Source organism: Kogia breviceps, chromosome 6 (assembly GCF_026419965.1).
Source record: "Kogia breviceps isolate mKogBre1 chromosome 6, mKogBre1 haplotype 1, whole genome shotgun sequence".
Classification (NCBI taxonomy): domain Eukaryota; kingdom Metazoa; phylum Chordata; class Mammalia; order Artiodactyla; family Physeteridae; genus Kogia; species Kogia breviceps.
In genome coordinates, this window is record NC_081315.1 from 25,967,066 (window position 1) to 25,989,583 (window position 22,518).

A 22,518-nucleotide genomic window follows, 5' to 3' on the forward strand; every position below is an offset into this window, starting at 1 on the left:
TATAAGGAAGTCCCTCTTTTCTACCAAATCACACCTAGTCATTCTCTGTCCCCTGTCAATCAAAGGTTCATTTCTTCTGCCTTTAGCTAAGAGACGCTTACAGAGGGTGAGCTCATTTTTGTCTTAGAAAAAAAATCTGTATTTTAGATCCTGTAACACTTAAACAGGGTTAAAAATCTGTTTAAAGATATCATCGCTTTGTTTATAGCATTACAAATTTGGAATAGAAATAAAGTACAAATTTTAAACTGATGAGGGTATGTGTGTAGGGGAAAAAGGAATCAAGACCTGGCATACTAGTTTTCTTCTTTTTCCTCTCCCTTGAATAGCAAGAATATTGAGAATTCATGCAAAGTTCCAAACCAAGTTCCCATAGCAGCACTTAAATAATGTCTGTATACCATTTCCAGTTAGAACCAGTTTGTAATGCAACGCACTTTATGCCTTTATAATATGAGTTACTTCAGTGATTTTAATTTTTTGTGTAGATTATCGTCGCTATGTAAACAGTTTCTTGCTAAGAAAGACTTCGTCTTCACACATTTAAGCAAAATCCAAAAGTGGATTTAAAGGTCTGAGACTGCTCGTTTTATTTACTTATTTGTATTTAATTATTCAAATTCAGGACATTTCTTGAGTTTGTATAGACATTACTTTTCGCAGTGAATTCCAGTTTCTTATGCCTTCAACTTATTTTTTAACATTTCTGCCTAAAAGAAATCCTGGTTAAAATGTACCTTCCAGTGTTGCTTCTTCCTTTGCGGGAGTGGCGGAGGGAGGACTGGTGGTGTTTGCTTTCTGTCAGAAAAGAGCCCCAGCGCTTTCCACCTTGACTCCGGGCGCCAACTTCGCCCTCAGGCAAACCAGGCGCGGTGGGGCCTTTAGGTCCTCGCGGGCTGCCGTAGTCATGGAAAGCAATGATTGGCTGAGACAGAAAAGCGCCGCCGCCTCGGCGTTTTCAGTTTCGGTTTCGCCTGGTTGGTCGGCGGAGGCCGGGCTTGTGGGGTACCCGGAGTCGGGGTGCCGATCCCGGCCGCGAGGTGAGTTACGCGGCCGCGCGGGCAGTCCGAGGCCTTAGTGTTCCGTCGCCCCGGGCAGGGTTCGTGAGCAGCATCCCCCGGCCTGCACCCCCTGGAGGGTCCGGGAGCCAGCGCGGACTCCGGAGCCTGCAGGTGGCGGGTCCTCGCGCTCACGCTCGGTCCTCGTCGCCTGTCGTGCCCGGGGAGATCTGGAACCGCCGGCGCCGGGCTTCCCGAGCTTGGTCCTGAGAACCCCACCCCGAGGGCAGCCTAGGTGGCGCTGGGAGGAACGGCATCGGCCGTGCCCCACGAGGTGGCTTCCGAGACCTCTCATGGTGGTCGAAGGGCGCTGGGAAGCACGACATGAGCCCGGGGATTCGGCGGGAAAGCGGACCCGAACACAGGGCCAGGCTTCGCCTGGTATTGCCTGGCCTCCGCTGCATCGGGGTGGCTGCGTCTGACTCCCAGGAATTAAGGGCCGGAGTAGCCCGCCTTCCCGAGTTGTCAGGTTGGGAATGCCCACAGTTGCATGGTGTTAAGTCCTGTCACCACGGATTTTGTGAGCAGGCGTGTGCGCGCGCGGTCAGCCCGTATTTTCGTTTAAGGTGTCTGGAACTGGGATGATGCAGATAATCTTGAGAGTGATTTGGTGTGTCCTTTCCCTACCCCTTATTAATACAAGACGGTTATAGAAAAATTGGAAATACAGAAACGTTTAGTGAAGAAAATAACGTTCATGGCACCCTTCCGCCCACAGTCTCTGTTCTGGTTTGTATTTGAGCTAAGGCTGTACCCATTTTATCACTTAACAGTATATTTAGTTTTTCACTTTCATTTAGAAATCATTCCTAAATATGATTTCTAATTTTGTATTTTCTTTTGATTGGCTACCTAAATCATCATTGTGTAGGTCCTATTATTTAACCGTTTCCCGGCTGTGGGGCATTTAGGGTGTTGTGAATTTTTGCTTCATTTTAGTATTCCAGGTAATATTTTGATAAACATTTGTTTAAAAAATATTTCAGATGATTAACTTGAACTGATTCTGAGGAGTGAAATTATTAGAATAGATGCTGTGATCTTGTGGGGTCTTTTTTAGGTCTTCATACACATGGCCAGATTGTTTGCCAAAAAAGTTTTAGTAGTTTTCATCATTCACGTTTGTGCCTTTTTCACCAAAAGTAATTCTCTTCTAGGATATCAACTGGCAAGGTTGAGCCTCTTTGGATTTTTTTTTTTTTTTTTTTTTTAATATAGTGGTATGTGGCAATTCCACTTGCTTGAATTTTGTGCAGGACTCTTCAGAGGATGTTATTGTGTGTGTGTGTATTTGTATTATTGGAGTTACTGCATAGGCCCTGACTGAATGTTAGAGCAGGATGATCCCTTAAGCGATCCTCTGGCATAACTCCCTTATTTTGCATATGAGGAACCTGGGGCCTGAGAGGTGAAATGATGAGTTATCCAAGGCACACAGCTAATTAAGTAGCAGAGCTGGGATTAGAACTCAGGGTTCCCGCATCCCAAGTGAGTACTCTTTATGCTGCAACAGGTCATCTCTCACTGAACTGTGACATTCTTAGTATTAGAATTTTAAAGGATGTTTACATCACTTGGATTATTCAAGTTTATTTTTTTATTGAAGTGTAGTTGACTTACAATAGTGTTTCAGGTGTACAGCAAAAGTGATTCAGTTATGTATATATAATTTGTATCTATATATAATATGTATATATATATTTTTCGTATTCTCCGGTTTCAGATTTGGGTCAGGTAACAGAGATTGTAATCATCTGAGTGATCTGTAGCACTGAAAAATGGGAAAAGTGACGTTTTCATGGTCAGGACTAGAAATTCATTATTTGTTTGTTTGTTTTTTTTTGTTTTTTTGTGGTACGCGGGCCTCTCACTGTTGTGGCCTCTCCCGTTGCGGAGCACAGGCTCCGGACGCGCAGGCTCAGCGGCCATGGCTCACGGGCCCAGCCGCGCCGCGGCACGTGGGATCCTCCCGGACCGGGGCACGAACCCGCGTCCCCTGCAAAGGCAGGCGGACTCTCAACCACTGCGCCATCAGGGAAGCCCCCTTTTCAGTTTTTTTTCACCCTAAACTGTAAATACTTTAAGATTAGGCGAAAGTTTACAGTGAACATTGCCAAGAAACAAGGATTTGCATGTCTCTTTGTATACCTCTTTCTTTTTGACCACTTTTAAATATCGTCACAGGCTAATTTACAGCACTTTGTCACTTTCCGTGTTTTCCCCCCAGCACTGCTACTCACCGTCTCTGTGGCATTCCCCAGGTTTAACACCTACTCAGAAGGGCAGCTGTGCCTCTGAAAAGGGCTTCCGCTTTAGGCTCCAGCCTTAGTTCTGCTCACCCCTCACAGCGTTGCCCTGTGAATTGCTGAGGAACCTAGTGTGGCCTGTCACATAGTGGGTGAATAAAATTTGGTTCTTTTTTCCTCCCCATTCTTTTAATTAAAACAATCTCTGCAAGGCAGTGGGCAGATGTTCTTATACCAGACCTCCCAGTAGCTTCTGCCAGAAAATATACTGCTTTTGACTTAATAGCCATTTATGAAAATAGGTCATTTAAAAGCCTGAGTAGGAGTCAGGGAAGGGAGAGGAGGCCTAGAGGGTGATTATGGCTTGAATTTTGAAGACAGGTTTTATCAAGGTGACCCTGAAGCAAGAAAGCCTTTTTCCTCTTATATGTTTATGGTTCAAGAGGCTTTTTTTCTTCCTTCAGAAACAGTCAGAACTGCTCCTTCTGCCTTATCCAATTTAAAAGATGAAAACTTAAACTTACATGAGCCAAGTCATGGGAAAAATTGTGGTGTCGAGACCAATTGACTCATACAAAATGGATTTATGGGCGAGTCATTAAGTAACAGGGAGTAAGTACCATGGAAGCCTAATGAAGACGAATGTAAAAGATACGCTCTCCTAAAGTGATGGATAAAATGTGTTTGAAGCAACCATCCTCTTTCCAAATAACTTAAAACAAATTTTTTTTTCAAGAGATTTAGCACAATGTCGATGTTCTAGAGAGTAAATGAGAAGCTTGGTACTAGTCTCTCCTTTCACATGGCTTCCAGTCTTTTGAGGGAGAAAAGACTCCTCCTATTTAAAAAAAGTAAAGCATATAAGAGAGAGTAAATAGTGACAGGTAACCAAATGGGAAAGTCTGACGCCAGAAGCGTACCGCAAAAAAAAAAAAAAAAAAAAAAAAGGAAAATTTTATTTCAGCCTAATTTGAGGATCCTGACCCAGGAAGAGCATCTCAGAAACTTTCAGAACTGTTCTCTGTCATTAACTCTTTTTTTTTTAACATCTTTATTGCAGTATAATTGCTTTACAATGATGTGTTAGTTTCTGCTGTATAACAAAGTGAATCAGCTATACATATACATATATCCCCATATCTCCTCCCGCTTGTGTCTCCCTCCCACCCTCCCTATCCCACCCCTCTAGGTGGTCACAAAGCACCATGCTGATCTTCTTGTGCTATGTGGCTGCCTCGCACTAGCTATCTTTTATATTGGTAGTATATATAAGTCCATGCCACTCTCTCACTTCGTCCCAGCTTATGCTTCCCCCGCCCCGTGTCCTCAAGTCCATTCTCTACGTCTGCGTCTTTATTCCTGTTCTGGCCCTAGGTTCTTCAGAACCAGTTTTTTTTTTTAGATTCCATATATATGTCTTAGCATACGGTATATGTTTTTCTCTTTCTGACTTACTTCACTCTGTATGACAGTCTCTAGGTCCATCCACCTCACTACAAATAACTCAATTTCATTTCTTTTTATTACTGAGTAATATTCCATTGTATGTATATCCCACATCTTCTTTATCCATTCATCTCGTGATGGACACTTAGGTTGCTTCCATGTGCTGGCTATTGTAAATAGAGCTGCAGTGAACACTGTGGTACATGACTCTTTTTGAATTATGGTTTTCTCAGGGTATATGCCCAGGAGTGGGATTGCTGGGTCGTATGGTAGTTCTATTTTTAGATTTTAAGGAACCTCCTCCATACTGTTCTCCATAGTGGCTGTATCAATTTACATTCCCACCAGCAGTGCAAGAGTGTTCCCTTTTCTCCACACCGTCTCCAGCATTTATTCTTTGTAGATTTTTTTGATGATGGCCATTCTGACTGGTGTGAGGTAATTCCTCATTGTAGTTTATATTTGCATTTCTCTGGTAATTACTGACGTTGAGCATCCTTTCATGTGTTTATTGGCAATCTGTATATTTCTTTGCAGTAATGTCTGTTTAGGTCTTCTGTCCATTTTTGGATGGGTTGTTTGTTTTTTTATATTGAGCTGCATGAGCCTCTTCTATATTTTGGAGATTAATCCTCTGTCGGGTGCTTCATTTGCAAATATTTTCTCCCATTCTGAGGGTTGTCTTTTTGTCTTGTTTATGGTTTCCTCTGCTGTGGAAAAGCTTTTAAGTTTCATTAGGTCATATTTGTTTATTTTTGCTTTTATTTTCATTTCTCTAGGATTTGGGTCAAAAGGATGTTGCTGTGATTTATGTCACAGAGTGTTCTGCCTATGTTTTCCTCTAAGAGTTTTATAGTGCCTGGACTTCTTACATCTAGATCTTTAATCCATTTTGAGTTTATTGTTGTGTATGGTGTTAGGGAATGTTCTAATTTCATTCTTTTACATGTAGCTGTCCAGTTTTCCCAGCACCACTTATTGAAGAGGCTGTCTTTTCTCCATTATATATTCTCACCTCCTTTATCAAAAATAAGGTGACCATAAGTGCATGGGTTTGCCTCTGGACTTTCTATCCCGTTCCATTGATCTATATTTCTGATTTTGTGCCAGTACCATACTGTCTTGATTACTGTAGCTTTGTAGCATAGTCTGAAGTCAGGGAGCCTGTTTCCACCAGCTTTGTTTTTCTTTCTCAAGATTGCTTTGGCTATTCGGTGTGTTTTGTGTTTCCATACAAATTGTGAAATTTTTTGTTCTAAATCTGTGAAAAATGCCATTGGTAGTTTGATAGGGATTGCATTGAATCTGTAGATTGCTTTTGGTAGTATAGTCATTTTCACAATGTTATTTCTTCCAATCCAAGAACATGGTATATCTCTCCAACTGTTTAATTTCTTTCGTCAGTGTTATATAGTTCTCTGCGTACAAGTCTTTGGTCTCCTTAGGTAGGTTTATTCCTAGGTATTTTGTTCTTTTTGTTGCAGTGGTAAATGGGAGTGTTTCCTTAATTTCTCTTTCAGATATTTCATCATTAGTGTGTAGGAATGCAAGAGATTTCTGCGCATCAAATTTGTATCCTGCAACTTTACCAAATTCATTGATTAGCTTTAGTAGTTTTCTGGCAGAGTTGGTAGGATTCTCTTTGTACAGTATCATGTCATCTGCAAACAGTGACAGCTTTACTTCTTTGCTGATTTGGATTCCTTTTATTTTTTTTTTCTTCTCATTGCTGTGGCTAAAATTTCCAACACTATGTTGAATAACAGTGGTGAGAGTGGGCAAACTTGTCTTGTTCCTGATCTTAGTGGAAATGGTTTCATTTTTTCACCATTGAGAACGATGTTGGCTGTGGGTTTGTCATATACAGCATTTATTATGTTGAGGTAAGTTCTCTCTATACCTATTTTCTGGCAGATTTTTATCATAAATGTGTTGAATTTTGTCGAAAGATTTTTCTGCATCTATTGAGATGATCATATTATTTTTCTCCTTTAGTTTGTTAATATGGTGTATCACATTGAATGATTTGCGTATATTGAAGAATCCTTGCATCCCTGGTATAAACCCCACTTGATCATGGTGTATGATCCTTTTAATGTGCTGTTGGACTCTGTTTGCTTGCATTTTGTTGAGGATATTTTCATCTGTGTTCATCTGTGATATTGGCTTGTATTTTCTTTCTTTGTGATATCTTTGTCTGGTTTTGGTATCAGGGTTATGGTGGCCTCATAGAATGAGTTTGGGAGTGTTCCTCCCTCTGCTATATTTTGGAAGAGTTTGAGAAAGTTAGGTGTTAGCTCTTCTCTAAATGATAGAATTCGCCTGTGAAGCCATCTAGTTTGGGCTTTTATTTGCTGGAAGATTTTTAATCACAGTCTCAATTTGAGTGCTTGTGATAGGTCTGTTTATATTTTCTATTTCTTCCTGGTTCAGTCTTGGAAGGCTGTGCTTTTCTAAGAATTTGTCCATTTCTTCCAGGTTGTCCATTTTATTAGCATATAATTGCTTGTAGTAGTCTCTCATGATCCTTTATATTTCTGCAGTGTCTGTTCTCCTTTTTCATTTCTAATTCTATTGATTTGAGTCTTTTCCCTTTTTTTCTTGATGAGTCTGGCTAATGGTTTATCAATCTTGTTAATCTTCTCAAATAACCAGCTTTTAGTTTTATAGATCTTTGCTATTGTTTCCTTCATTTTTTTTTTTCATTTACTTCTCATCTGATCTTTATGATTTCTTTCCTTCTGCTAATTTTGGGGGTTTTTTGTTCTTGTTTTTTCTGATTACTTTAGGTGTAAGGTTAGGTTGTTTATCTGAGATGTTACTGTTTCTTGAGGTAGGATTGTATTGCTATAAACTTCCCTCTTAAAACTGCTTTTGCTGCATCCTATAGGTTTTGGGTCATTGTGTTTTCATTGTCATTTGTTTCTAGGTATTTTTGATTTCCTATTTGATTTCTTCAGTGGTCTCTTGGGTATTTAGTAGTGTACTGTTTAGCCTCCATCTGTTTGTATTTTTTACAGATTTTTTTCCTGTAATTGATACCTAGTCTCATAGTTTTGTGGTCAGAAACGATACTTGATACAATTTCAATTTTCTTAAATTTACCAAGGCTTCATTTGTGACCCAAGATATGATCTATCCTGGAGAGTGTTCCATGAGCACTTGAGAAGAAAGTGTATTATGTTGTTTTGGATGGAATGTCCTATATATATCAATTAAGTTCATCAATTTTAATGTGTCATGTAAAGCTTATATTTCCTTATTTATTTTCATTTTGGATGATCTGTCCATTGGTGAAAGTGGGGTGTTAAAAGTCCCCTACTATGATTGCGTTCCTGTCGATTTCCCCTTTTATGGCTGTTAGCATTTGCCTTATATATTGAGGTGCTCCTGTGTTGGGTGCATAAAGATTGACAATTGTTATATCTTTTTCTTAGATTGATCCCTTGATCAGTATGTAGTGTTCTTTGTCTCTTGTAATACAGTTTATTTTAAAGTTTATTTTGTCTCATCTGAGAATTGCTACTCCAGCTTTCTTTTGATTTCCATTTTCATGGAATATCTTTTTCCATCCTCTCACTTTCAGTCTGTATGGGTCCCTAAGTCTGTAGTGGGTGTCTTGTAGACAGCATATATATAGGTCTTGTTTTTGTATCCATTCAGCCAGTCAGTGTCTTTTGGTTGGAACATTTAATCCATTTACATTTAAGGTAGTTATCAATATGTATATTCCTGTTAGCATTTTCTTAATTGTTTTGGGTTTGTTATTGTAGGTCTTTTCCATCTCTTGTGTTTCCTGCCCAGAGAAGTTCCTTTAGAATTTGTTGTAAAGCTGGTTTGGTGGTGCTAAATTCTCTTAGCTTTTGCTTGTCTGTAAAGGTTTTAATTTCTCCTTCGAATCTGAATGAGATCCTTGCTGGGTAGAGTAATCTTGTTTGTGGTTTTTTCCCTTTCATCACTTTAAATATGTCCTGCCACTCCCTTCTGGCTTGCAGTTTCTGCTGAAAGATCAGCTGTTAACCTTATGGGGATTCCCTTGTATGATATTTGTTGTTTTTCTCTTGCTGCTTTTAATATTTTTTCTTTGTATTGAATTTTTTATAGTTTGATTAATATGTGTCTTGGTGTGTTTCTCCTTGGATTTATCCTGTGTGGGACTCTGCGCTTCCTGGACTTGATTATGTATTTCCTTTCCCATATTAGGGAAGTTTTCAACTCTAATCTCTTCAAATATTTTCTCAGTCCATTTCTTTTTCTCTTCTTGGGACCCCTATAATTCGAATGTTGGTGTGTTTAATGTTGTCCCAGAGGTCTCTGAGACTGTCCTCAATTCTTTTCATTCTTTTTTCTTTATTGTACTCTGCAGTAGTTATTTCCACTATTTTATCTTCCAGGTCACTTATCCATTCTTTTGCCTCAGTTATTCTGCTATTGACTGCTTCTAGAGAATTTTAAATTTCATTTATTGTGTTGTTCATCATTGTTTGTTTGCTATTTAGTTCTTTTAGGTCCTTGTTAAACATTTCTTGTATTCTCTCTATTCTGTTTTTAAGATTTTCGAGCATCATTCATCTTTACTGTCATTACTCTGAATTCTATTTCAGGTAGACTGCCTGTTTCCTCTTCATTTTTTTGGTCTGTTTGGCTTTTACCTTTCTCCTTCATCTGCTGTCATTAACTTTTAATTTGGACAAGGTAGTTAATAATAGATTTTCACATCAGAATGCATCCTAGTGGGTTTTTTAGCACAAAATAAACAACTAGTTTTCTCTCAAGTTTGTAGATGAAGAAGCTGGCACAATGGGACTTAGCATCTGATGGGAAATGAACCTAAGTCTCTGAATGAGTCTCTGTGGGGCCTTCAGCATGTCTGTAGACCTGTCCAACTACAGAACAATGCATGTTCAAGACAGAAATAAAGCACTTTATAGGTGAATGGGAAGATTTGTTTCCTTTTACTAAAGTCATTAAAGGTATTGAATCTGCTACAGTATTTACTTTGTAATTTTTTTTGAGCTCAAAATACCATAAATAATATTGTGTGGTATGAGTCATGAATGAATAGTGATTGTCCTGAATAGTAGTCGTAATTTCAGTTATCTGTTGAGACAGTGTAGCTAAAGAAATAAACTGGCAATTTAGTGGAAAAATTAAAATTTGCCAAGCAAAATAATTATTTGATCATATTAAATAAATCCTTCAAACCTTGAGGAGATGGAATGGATGATGGATGGACCAAATGTCAGCCCCAAATTCAAGAATAGTTTTTGAAATTTGTATTTTCTTTTGTTTAACTTGGGGTGTTGATTTTTCTTGTTTAAAGAAAATTATTTTACTTAAATTACAATCATTTTTGTTTACTCACGCCCTTTAAACAAGAGTTTAAGTTCTTCTAGATTCTAAGTTCTTCAAGGTCAGCGCCTGTGTGTGTACATTTAAAAAATTTTCTTGCAGGGCACGTCCATACACATAATTGTTAAACAAATGAAAAGCCAATAATCTAGCATTCTAGTTTATCCAAACTGCTGAATCTGCATGGATTTCTGTTGAGAAAATCTCCAAACAATGATCTTAAACCTGAATTCAGATCATTGAGTGAGTGGGTGGACTTGGAGTGAAATAAGCAGCGCTATTTACAGAACAATATTCAGTGAAAGTTTTGATTGAAAACAAAGCAAGAAAAAACTTGATTTTTTAAAAAAAATTTACTTATTTACTTTTGGCTGTGTTTGGTCTTTGTTGCTGCATACGGGCTTTTTCTAGTTGCGGTGAGCGGGGGCCAGTCTTCACTGGTGCACAGGCTTCTCATTGTGGTGGCTTCTCTTGTTTCAGTGTGTGGGCTGTAGGTGTGTGGGCTTTAGTAGTTGTGGCACGTGGGCTCAGTAGTTGTGGTGCGGAGGCTCTAGAGTGCAGGCTCAGTAGTTGTGGTGCACAGGCTTAGTTGGTCTGCGGCATGTGGGATCTTCCCAGACCAGGGCTCGAGCCCGTGTCCCCTGCATTGGCAGGCAGATTCTCAACCACTGCACCACCAGGGAAGCCCCACAACTTGAGTTCTTGAGGAGCATCCTTCAAGTATTGTATTCATACTAATTTTTAAATGTGAATGTTTTTATGGCTACTAAATAAAACTGATGCTGAATTTGACTGAAACAGAATAATTAATTTCCAAAGTTTTTACTTAAGTAACAGTTACGTTTTGTTACATTTGTTTACCAAAGTATTTTGAGATAGAGAACTTACAAAACAGGATGAGTTTTGAAAGGAGTGATGGGTAGTTATGTATGTCTGTGATTGATTTGGGTGTGTAATGCTCTTTCCCTATATTAGATTCCTATTATACTTTATTTTTAAGATTTTTTTCTTTGTTATGGAGTGTATATCTGCTATAATTATGATATACATAATATAATAAAAATATTTGGCTACATTAGCAGCTTTCAGGAGGCTGCATAAAGGTGTGATTAAGACATGGGCTGGCCATCTACTTACTGGCTATGTGACCTTGACCAGAATATTTAAGCCCTTTCTGTGTCTAGTCATCTGTAAAATGAGGTTAAAACAATACCTACCTCAGTGAGCTCTAAGTGGATTAATACATGTAAAGTGCTTACATAAGTGCCAGACTGTAGCACACTCAGATATTGGCTCTCAATTATGATTATCATTCTTTCTGGAGATACTGTTTTGGCATATAGTATTTTCAATCAGCTGTTGTAAATACTATATAAATATTATGTAAACAGTGGCTTTAAAACATGCCTGATTGGAACTTGAATGTTGATCCCCTCACATTTGGGGGCACGTAATTTCATCCTTCAGGGCCTTTAATTTCATCAGGACAATGGGGATATGAAGACCTTCTTCCCAGGGTTCTTGTAAAGATTAAATTTGATAGTATTTCTAGGGATCTTAGAGTGCTCAGCATGAAGTGAGCATTGGGTAAGTAAGTGGTGGGGGTGGTCATGGTGGTCGTGGGTATGTTGACTGCGGAACTGCGGACACAGTGGTGACAAGTGGTTAAGAACAGGGGCTCTGGGATCACAGAGCTCTTCTGTGGTGAGGCTGTGTCTGAGGATCCTTGTGGGCCTAATGAGGTAACGTGTGTCAAACGCTTAGCTTAGTATCTGGCTCCAGGTAAGAACTGGCATCACGTTAGCTGCCATGCTGTGGGTGTGGTGTCGGAGTAGTGTTGGCTCTTTGCATGTGGTCCTTTGACACTTGATTTCCTATAAATACATTAAGGGCTTCCAGGCTTTTTTGTTGAATAATTAACTTTTGTCTTTACCTTTATTGCTCGCTTTCAGATTTCTGATCAGGATCGTTAAAATGAGTCTGCGGAAGCAAACGCCCAGTGACTTCCTGAAGCAAATCATTGGACGACCAGTTGTGGTAAAATTGAATTCTGGCGTGGATTACCGAGGTAAGATTTCCATGCTTCATCCTTACTGGTGTTCACTAAAGAAGTAAAGGTGACTTAACTGCTTTTTATTAACCTCTTTGAAGTACCTAGTAGACCAGAAAAGCATTGGTTGTCAACAGTTTCTATACCCTTTTCTTTTTCTACCTCTGAGATGGTTCATATTAGAGAGACGACTCTTGACAGCAGAGCGTGTGCCTCTGACTTGCGTGATCTGGGGCTCCTGTCTTTGCTTTGAGGTTGGTGCGCCTGCATCCCCTGGTGATAGCCAGTCTTGAATAACCGGATACTAAAGAACTCCTTGGCCCAGCAGCATTTGTTTTTGTGGAAGCAGTCAAGATTGGCAAGCAACGGGAGGGACCTTCAAGATGGCAGAGGAGTAAGACGTGCAGATCACCTTCCTCCCCACAGATACATCAAAACTACATCTACATGTGGAACAACTCCTACAGAACACCTACTGAACGCTGGCAGAAGACCTCAGACCTCCCAAAAGGCAAGAAACTCCTCACGTACCTGTCCAAGTGTCTGACAGGGTCTTGGTGCTCTGGCCAGGTGTCAGGCCTGAGCCTCTGAGGTGGGAGAGCCGAGTTGAGGACATTGGATCACCAGAGACCTCCTGGCCCCATGTACTAGCAAACAGTGAAAGCTCTCCCAGAGATCCCCATCTCAATGCTAAGACCCAGCTCCACTCAACAGCCAGCAAGCTACAGTGCTGGACTCCCTATGACAAACAACTAGCAAGACAGGAACACAACACCACCCATTAGCAGAGAGGCTGCCTAAAATCAGCATAAGGTCACAGACACACCAAAACACACCGCCAGATGTGGACCTGCCCACCCAAAAGACAAGACCCAGCCTCATCGACCAGAACACAGGCAATAGTCCTCTGCACCAGGAAGCATACACAACCCACTGAACCAACATTAGCCACTGGGGGCAGACACCAAAAACAATGGGAAGTATGAACCCTGCAGGCTGCAGTTAAGCAAAATGAGAAGACAGAGAAATACAGAGCAGATGAAGGAGCAAGGTAAAAATCCAGCAGCTCTATTTACAATAGCCAGGAGGACATGGAAGCAACCTAAGTGTCCATCACCAGATGAATGGATAAAGAAGATGTGGCACTTATATACAATGGAATATTACTCAGCAATAAAAAGAAATGAAATTGAGTTATTTGTAGTGAAGTGGATGGACCTAGAGACTGTCATACAGAGTGAAGTAACTCAGAAAGAGAAAAACAAATACCGTATGCTAACACATACATATGGAATCTAAAAAAAAAAACTGGTTCTGAAGTACCTAGGGGTAATACAGGAATAAAGACGCAGATGTATAGAATGTAGTTGAGGCCATGGAGAGGGTGAAAGTTAAGCTGGGACGAACTGAGAGAGTGGCATGGACATATATACACTACCAAATGTAAAACAGATAGCTAGCGGGAAGCACAGGGAGATCAGCATGGTGCTTTGTGACCAGAAGGGTGGGATAGGGAGGGTGGGAGGGAGATGCAAGAGGGAGGAGAAATGGGGATATATGCATATGTATAGCTGATTCACTTTGTTATACAGCAGAAACACACCATTGTAAAGCAGTTATACTCTAATAAAGGTGTTAAAAAATATATTGGCAAACAACTATTTAGACAGTATCATTTTTCAGCGTAAACTTCGCACTCATAATATGTGGGGTATCCAAAGACACCTTTCTGGTCTTGTAGAAAATGAAATGCTCTTTTTAAGAGGCTTGACACTACTGAAACTAACTGTGTAAGGAATGGTATCCAATTCCGTTTTTTTGAAGTAACTGAATTCCTAATCTTCCAAAATTAAGATATGTTAATTTACTGGGAATATTTCGCAGGTATGGATAAATAATTGATTAGCAAAGTTTTAAAGCCGTTTTTGGCCTCTTTCCTGAATAATTCTTGGTCTCTTTCCTGAGTAATGATCGAAATCTCTTGAGATTTTTCCACTTTCCACATGTGCATACTTAATTTTTTGAGAGCTTACTGTGGGTCCAGTGTGCATGAATCACTTTAATTTTCATTTTCTCTTCACATAAATCCTTTGAGATCTCTGTTGATTATCTCCACCTAGTAAAGGAGGAGCTAGGACTCAAACTCAAGCTTGATTCAAAAGCCTTGCTAAAAAATACTCTGCTTTTTATGTACTGCTTTAGTTTCTTGAAATTAATGATGTAGCTCCAGTTTAATTTGATTTTTACAGTGGAATCATTGGATTTATACTGAATACTGAGATATTGTAACATCTCCATTTGCAGCTTCTCACCCCTGGACTTTTGATGGGCCCAGAGGAGGTAATAGATTCGTAGAGAATATCCAGCAGCTGATTAGGGTGGCGACATGTGTTCAGTATCTTCTCAGTACCCCATTCATTGAGGAGATCCACCAGACTACTCTTGAGGGGACCATTTTCTATTTTTAAAGGAAATATATATACATATATATATTTTTGTAAGAAATTTCGAAGCAAATAATGGAGAAAAGTATATAGAAGAAAGGTAAATCTTCCCCAAATTCTACCATCCAGAGATAATCACCCTTACCCATTTAGATCTGTCTCTATATAAGCATAATTTTACATAAATGGGATCAATTGTACATGCATTCTGATTTTTTTTAACATTAATGAAATGCATTCAGTTCTCTGACAACATGGAGTGTTTAATGGCTACATAGGAATACCATGAGTGGATGGACCACAGTTTTGTTTTTGTTTTTAACCAGTGTCCTATTAATGGACATTTAGGTGTTTACCAATCTTTTCTCTATTGTAAATGACTGCTCCTTTAACATGTATCTCAAGCACTTGTCCAAGTATCTCTTTATAATAAATTCCCTGGGGTACGGTTTCAGAGTCAGAGGGTGCAGATGGCCCTCCATCAGGGCAGGTGGCTCATTCATCTCTATGTTCTCATCAACCCTTGTGTTAGCCTTTAATGTCAACTTTTCCATTCTAATTGGCAACAAGTAATATCTCATTTAATTTATATTTCTTTGTTTACTAGTAAGTTTGAACAACCTTTCACATGGGTAGTAGTAACCCTAATTTTTCTCCATTTATGATTGTCTGGCCATGGCTGCTATACTATTAAAGCAAAACGTTGTACGCTATTGAGAACATACTATAAAGAATGTGGTTAAATAAAAACAAACAAACAAGGAAACAACCCAGTTCTCTGTAGCAATTTCCCTTCAAGTTTGAAGAAACTTGTTTTCTGTTATTGTAATTTAATCCCTTAGAGAAGCGAGGGGGTTATAATTCCAACCTCCAAGAACCTTTTTCTTTAAAAAACTTTTGCTATGAGAATATTTTTATTAGAAGGGAACATTTCATTTTTAAATGCTTTTAATTAATTTTCAGACATTTGCATATCATGTCTCAGAAGTTTCTTGCTCATTTATGATTGTGGTTTAGATATAAAATAATACAGCAGGAATGAAACTAAAGTTGTAGCTTCAGCTTTCTTTTGATAGGAAATAATTATTATTAATTATTCACAGTGCATTCTGATGCTTCGAAAGTTTGCAGCTTCTAGCAGAATTTTGTTAGCTTACTGTCTTGCACTCTCATTACACACACACAATTTTGAAAAGAAACTTTTGTTGAGAGGATAATGGGGGCAGAGGCAGGGAGTGAGGAGCATATTAATGAAGTTGAGACTACATGGAGCTATCGACTTGGTTAATTGAATCAAATTTGTAGTATTTGTTTTTACTTAAGTTGTCTTATCTAGAAAATACCACTTGAAGTTAGAGGCTCAGCGTTAATGGTTTACATATCTTCGTCTTTTTTAAAAAAGGATCATCAGGTCCAGTTCTGCAAAATTGATATCTTCTTAACACAATTAAAAAGGTTCACTTGAACAGTTTCCTCGAAAGCTGCCTGGAATGTTTACTGTTTTTCTTATTAGTGTGGATCTGCAAATATTCTAACTGGAACAGCGCAGAGAGGGATGTGCTCTAAAGCAATATGGTGCCCGTGTTCTCAAGCTGTTCCTCCCTGGGAGTCACAGCTTTAAGATGTTCTTTCAGGAGCACCGGCTGTCTCCTCTTTTCCATTTTTCTGACAGATTGTGGAGCCTTCCTTTTAACCTTGGAGTACATTCATCTGCTGCAGGAGGTGTTGTGAAAGAACGAGATCAATCTGCCAGACCCGTATTTCACTTAGTGGCCAAAGTCAGAAATGCCACTGGGCATGAGAAGTCATGGCTAGTGATCATTTGTTCCTGCATAATCGCCCACTCCTGTCTTTAGCTCTCAAACAATGGTATCTTACTTGGAATATTCTTACCGTGTTACTTTTGTGAAGGCTTTAAAAGTTGCCATTGTTGCCACACATGCCATGAGGGAGGCGGCAGCCCATTGTCTCCCCTGCCAGCAGTGGGTGCATGACGGCCTTCATGCCGTACGCATCTTAGCCCTTCATTCAGACGGGCAGAGAGCAAAGACTTTTTTGTGCTTTGCTCTATTGAATTTCATTTACAGTGTGAGTTTTTATATTAAGCATTTAAGAGCTAATGAGTAAAGAGATTGTCAGCTCTAAGGTGTACCCTGTAATTTTCAACTCTTTGCTTTGTATGTCTTCTCTTTGTCTGAATCCATCTCCAGGGGTCCTGGCTTGCCTGGATGGCTATATGAATATAGCCTTGGAGCAGACAGAGGAGTATGTAAATGGACAGCTGAAGAATAAGTACGGGGATGCATTTATCCGAGGAAACAATGGTAATGGCCCTTCACTCTACAGTCATACAGCATCCAAAATAGGATCACCAGCATGTTTTCTAGATAATTTAAAAGTTCCGTTTTAGTTTTGCTTTGTTTGTGAATTCTTATTACATCTCACATCTTCATTGTGGCTAGTTCTTTTTTGGATGCTTCATGGCATTTTGGAACTAGAAATTCTCTTCTTCCCTCCCTTTGCTGATGATGAATTGAGGGGCCTTGGTACACTGACCCAGAGCTCTGTTCTCGAATACAGTGTATTATATTCCCCCCGACACGGCCTCTCACACTGGCGGTTGGTGCTCTGAGAATGGCCACTATTTCCCTGCTACCTTTGGTTTACATCATTTGGCAGTTAGCTTGTCTTGTTTCTCTATTAAGCATTCAAATGCTTTTTTTCTGTGGGAGATTTGTATCCTTTAGTTTGGCAGAAATGACAAAAGAGGAAATATGGTTCTGAAGTTACCCAGCTTTTTTAGCAACTTATTGCTATGATTATTATGGTTACTTTCAAGTACCTGGTTTAAAAACACATTATCAGTAAAGTCATATTTGAATTTGGGGGTTGGGGGGGAAGACATCAAAACTGTGCGAATTATCCCTTGATTCATCCCCACTTTTTGGTCCCATCCCCCAAATGGAGCTCTGTGACTCCTGATTCTGGGTCTTTTTTATTGATGTGCATTCTTTAGTTCTGGATAACTTCTTCAACCCCCATAACTCTTGGATCTCTTTGCTGTGAACTAAAACATCCTGACTTTTATTGTAGTTATTCTGTCTCCTGTCCTTACAATACCATATTGCTTCACATTATATCTTCATTTTATTTTATTTAAAAATTTTTTATTGGGCTTCCGTGGTGGCACAGTGGTTGAGAGTCCGCCTGCCAATGCAGGGGACACGGGTTCGTGCCCCGGTCCGGGAAGATCCCACATGCCGCGGAGCGGCTGGGCCCGTGAGCCATGGCTGCTGAGTCTGCGCGTCCGGAGCCTCTGCTCCGCAACGGGAGAGGCCACAGCAGTGAGAGGCCCACGTACCGCAAAAAAAAAAAAAAAAAAAAAAAATTTATTAAAGTATAGTTGATTTACAGTATTGTATTAGTTTCCAGTGTACAGCAAAGTGATTCAAACATATATGTGTGCATATATTACTGAATATATATATTCTTTTTAGATTCTTTTCCATCATAGTTTATTGAAAGATACTGTAGTTCCCTGTACTATACAGTAGGACCTTGTTGTTTATCTGTTTTATATACAGTAGTTTATATCTGCTAATCACAAACTCCTAATTTATTCCTCCCCCCACTTCCCCTTTGGTAACCATAAGTTGGTTTTCTTTGTCTGTGAGTCTGTTTCTGCTTTGTGAATAAGTTCATTTGTATCATTTTTTTAGATTCCACCTATAAGCAATATCATGATATTAGTCTTTCTCTGTCTGACTTATTTCACTTAGTATGATAATCTCTAGGTCCATCTGTGTTGCTGCAAATGGCATTATTTTATTCTTTTTTTATGGCTGAGTAATACTCCATTGTATGTATGTACCACATCTTCTTTATCCATTCCTCTGTCAGTGGACACCAAGGTTGCTTCTATGTCTTGGCTATTGTAAATAGTGCTGCCGTGAACATTGGGGTCATATCATATCTTTATATATATATCTTTTTAGTCCTTCCAGTGTGTAGAATTTCTTTTCCTATTTTTAATATTGTTCTTATTTGACTCTTTCCATTTACTAAGAAATGTTAATGATCTTTCCCCATCTCAGTACAGCTGATAACAACAGCCAGCTAGCTGCAGGTTCTGTGAGAGGTGATAGGATGCATCCTGTCATGTACAGACTACATCTTGGACTTGGCCCAGTTTCCTAGGGATGTTTTTGCTGTCATTCTGATGCTTTCCTTTATATAACTTTTTCCATGGGGTAATCGGTGGTAGGTAGTTATCTTTAGGCTCCATAATTCACATCCTTGGCTCTTAAAGAGGATCCTGGCTTATTTGATTAATCTGTGCTATGTCCTTTGATCAGGATATCTCTTAATGTTCACTTTGCACAAACCTGTCAGAGTCTGAGTAGGTGTGGGGGGTAGGAGGGGAGGTACACCTCTGGTGAAAGCTTGCCTCTAGTGACCGAGACATTAGATGTGGTCTGATTCTCATGTACTACATATTCAGTATACCCTGAAGAGTTCATATGGGTGGTCACGAGAGCACTAGCTGAGCAAAACTTCGGATAAACCAAAGGGTGATACTTTACAGGGAATTCAGAATAAGACAAAATAACAAACTCCTCAGCTCTTGTTTATCCTGATGCAATTAAAGTAAACAGGAAGTTTAGTGATTATATCGAGGAGATGGATGAAAATATTTATTTTTTATCTATTCTTTATTTTGAATCTGAAGTCTGGCCTGGTAGATTTACTAATTTACTTTAACCACAATGATAATTGTTATATCTAGAATTATAAAACATTCGAAGATTCCAGAGACTTTCACATACATTGTATTTTATCCCCTTGGTTGCGATTTGCAAATCCAGTCACATGTATAGCTAAGATCAGAACACAGTCCTCTAAGACATCAAACCCAGGTCTAGAGTCATAAAATTAGTCTTATAATAGTTGTAGAATTTATTGTGTGGTTTGAAAATTCTTTGAAATATGCAGAGGTGTCAGACTAAAATCTGCTTGCTTTTAAAACTTGCTGTTATGATACTTAGAAAAGTTTTTTTCAGTTTGTTCATTTTTTCTTTTCAGTGTTGTACATAAGTACACAGAAGAGGAGGATGTGAAGACACCGAGAGTACCATACTTTTCACACTCAGATATGTTTTTTGTTAAGTTTTTTGGTTCTTCTGTCATATAATTTGTCCTATTTTGTCATAGTTGGTGATTTTTCACTGACACGTGAGTGAGATAAATGTATAAAATTGTGGATTTAATTGTAAAGAGTTCTTTCATATTTAAGTTGCAGTCATTTTCTTTTACCTCTATGTCAGTGAGCAGAAAGCAAAAAGAATTTTCAAAAAAGAGAAAATCTTTTTTCTCCCTACATGATTTGTAACTGAAGTCTCAAACAACACCATTTGATTTGCCTGCTTTGCTTGTGGGACTGACTGAAATGATGAGGACAATTAAAACATTTGTAGAGACGGCTTCCTCTATCCTGCTCTGTTCGCGGTACAAAATGCTTGAGGGAAAATGTTCCATGAGGCATCCAGTTTCAGTCTCAGGCTGAAAAGGTTCCCTGAGACCAGATGCTCAGCCTCTGTTTCCATTATCTCGATAGGAAATAGAATTGGGCACCTAACCGTGGCACTTCCACAAAAGGAGTGGGAATCCGAATTGAGCTGGGGGAGAGATTCTAAAGGTTCCAAAATGCTAGGTGTAGGTGTAAACGTTCCTTTTAAGCCAAGTCTGTGCGCACTCATCTTGCATCTCCCCTGGGCGGTTCACGCGGTGGGTTTTCTTGCTCCCTCTCTGGAGCCCAGGCATCCGCGCCGTCCTCTCACTTTGTGAACATGGTGGAAAGCGAGGCCTGGAGTTTGTAAACTCATTCAGGTTACAGTTGCTCCGCTGTGACTGAAAGAATTTCTCTGCTCTCTGGCTTAGGGAGGGGCTCCCGGGAAGCCTTTCTCTCCAGTCCCAGCTGGGTTTGATGTGACCTCATCCAGGAGCAGAGGCAAGCATCCACGTTGCTTGGCACGAGGCAGCCTCTCTGCGTCATGTGGCTCCTGCCGAGAGGGTTTCCCACTCTATTCATGACGTTTCCTCAACCCTGCTGTATTCCCTGAACAGTTCACGCTTTCTCTCGGAACAACAAATATATCTGGGCACTGCGGTTGAACGAACACCAGGCAATTGTGTGACCATCGTGTTGGCCTTCCTCCCCCGCCCCTCCCCCTTCTAGGCAGGAGTCCTGTACCAGGAGTGCCGTGTGAGTTTCAACAGTTTCCTGGTTGAGGGATGTGCGGGCAGGATGGGGAAGGAGGGGAGAGGGGAGGGGTGGTGCTGGGTCTGGAGAGGCATGTGTGGTATTTTGTCCGGTTTTAGCTTAAAGATCACAGAGTAATTGGAAACAATTATTTTTTAATTAATAACTTAGGAAAGGTGAACAGAAACATTTTACAAGGTATTACTGCACACCAAAAATAAAACTATGCTTCAGTAATTTATCACTCCTTGACAGGGGCTTGAAAAGGGTCCAGTCTGTAAGTACAGATCACCAATTTGCCCTTTTATAAATGACTTCTTCTAAGGGGAAAATGGATGTCCCTCCAAGTGGAGCATACATGTTCTCATTTGTTTTGTAGAATATGGGGCTGCCAGGTTACTGCATCCCTTCATTTATTCACATCAGCCGCTTCTAAAAGCAATTCCATTGTTATCTCCCAGCAATCGGTAGCATCCTGTTTTTACTAACTTTTTCCCTGACCTCCCTTTCGGTATGTGTCTGTATTTTCCCCTTGCTGCCTCTCTGTTCTAATATCTGTACGGTGGAGTAGTGTTTTCAACCATGGAACTACTTTTAATCATGATCGACTTTGGGAAATGCTACCATTTTTATGGTAATAAAGGGCTGTATTATTCACTTGTACCGATGCAAGTTGTCCCCTGTGTATACCTTCACATAGTAGAACCGTGAAACAAAGTATAAAAGCTGAAATTACTTTTTTTCTTAACTGGAGTCTCCTAGAGGTCAGTGAATGATTTCCAATTGCATCGTAGCAAAGACATTTTTTCTGGGTTGAAGAATTTTTCACTTGAGTAAATATATTTTTCCCTGTCTCTCTGCCCCCAAACTGGCCTCCAGGCTCTGTCTCTTGGACTGTGACAAAACAGTGTTTAGCGAGAAACAGAAAATTATGCTTGATTTTTTTTTTTTTTTCTTTTTTTTTTAGACTATCTGACTTCATGTTCTGTTTTGGTCTTCTGAGCTGTTCCTTGGTTAATCTTCCAACAAGTCGAATTGATTCTTACTTCAAAACTGTTTATCCCAAAACAGAGCTGTTGACAAGTACAAATACAGATGGCAGACATGTGCTGTGATTTCCACATTCACATCTCAGCATTCAGGAAGGGAATGCTATTGAGAGATGGTTTACATCTTCAGCTTTTTTATTCAGGGCGATGTGGAGTGCATGCTGGGAGCGCTTCATTACGTGACAAATAGTCAGCGTTTAAGGGATTTCCATAAGGTCTGAGAACTCAGCGGCGATGACTTGTGTGTATGGTTTATCACCTGGGAGGCTATAATAACCTACTTTATGAGAATAAAAGCGACCTCTGGGGGGAAACATTGTCTTCGATAATCACACTGACTCACAAGTGACCTTAGTACAGCATTCCAGGCCGAAGGGCCAGTCTGTCCTCTTACAGTGGGCTGACACTGAACTTTGTCCTCATAGAAAGTGATCCGCAAAGTATGGGCTAGCTCTTCTATTCAGAGGCAAATCCTGGCCCATTCTGTGGCCAGGACTAGTCTCCCCAGCCAGACTGCATTAACCATCCTTTTTCTCTCCACGAAAAGAAATTGTTGGTGAAAGGAAAACAAACTACAGTTTTTGTCTCCCGGGACCTTGTTTCTGGAGGGCCTG

General features: G+C 39.8%; 1 protein-coding gene across 1 annotated transcript; it reads left to right on the top strand.

Moving 5' to 3' along the window:
- Window positions 1-938: 938 nt before the first annotated feature.
- On the top strand, window positions 939-19,958 carry LSM6 (LSM6 homolog, U6 small nuclear RNA and mRNA degradation associated). The gene is made up of 4 exons (XM_059065759.2): window positions 939-1,040; window positions 12,055-12,170; window positions 16,807-16,920; window positions 19,679-19,958. Exons 2-4 carry the CDS (start codon window positions 12,077-12,079, stop codon window positions 19,711-19,713), a joined length of 243 nt encoding a protein of 80 aa, XP_058921742.1. The 5' UTR covers window positions 939-1,040; window positions 12,055-12,076; the 3' UTR covers window positions 19,714-19,958.
- Window positions 19,959-22,518: the final 2,560 nt, after the last annotated feature.

Bases quoted from the DNA above. Each gene is read 5' to 3' on its own strand.
- LSM6 (XM_059065759.2), top strand. From the start codon at position 12,077: ATGAGTCTGCGGAAGCAAACGCCCAGTGACTTCCTGAAGCAAATCATT. The intron at 12,171-16,806 runs GTAAGATTTCCA...ATCCATCTCCAG, and splicing joins TTCTGGCGTGGATTACCGAG to GGGTCCTGGCTTGCCTGGAT. The intron at 16,921-19,678 runs GTAATGGCCCTT...TTTTCTTTTCAG, and splicing joins ATTTATCCGAGGAAACAATG to TGTTGTACATAAGTACACAG.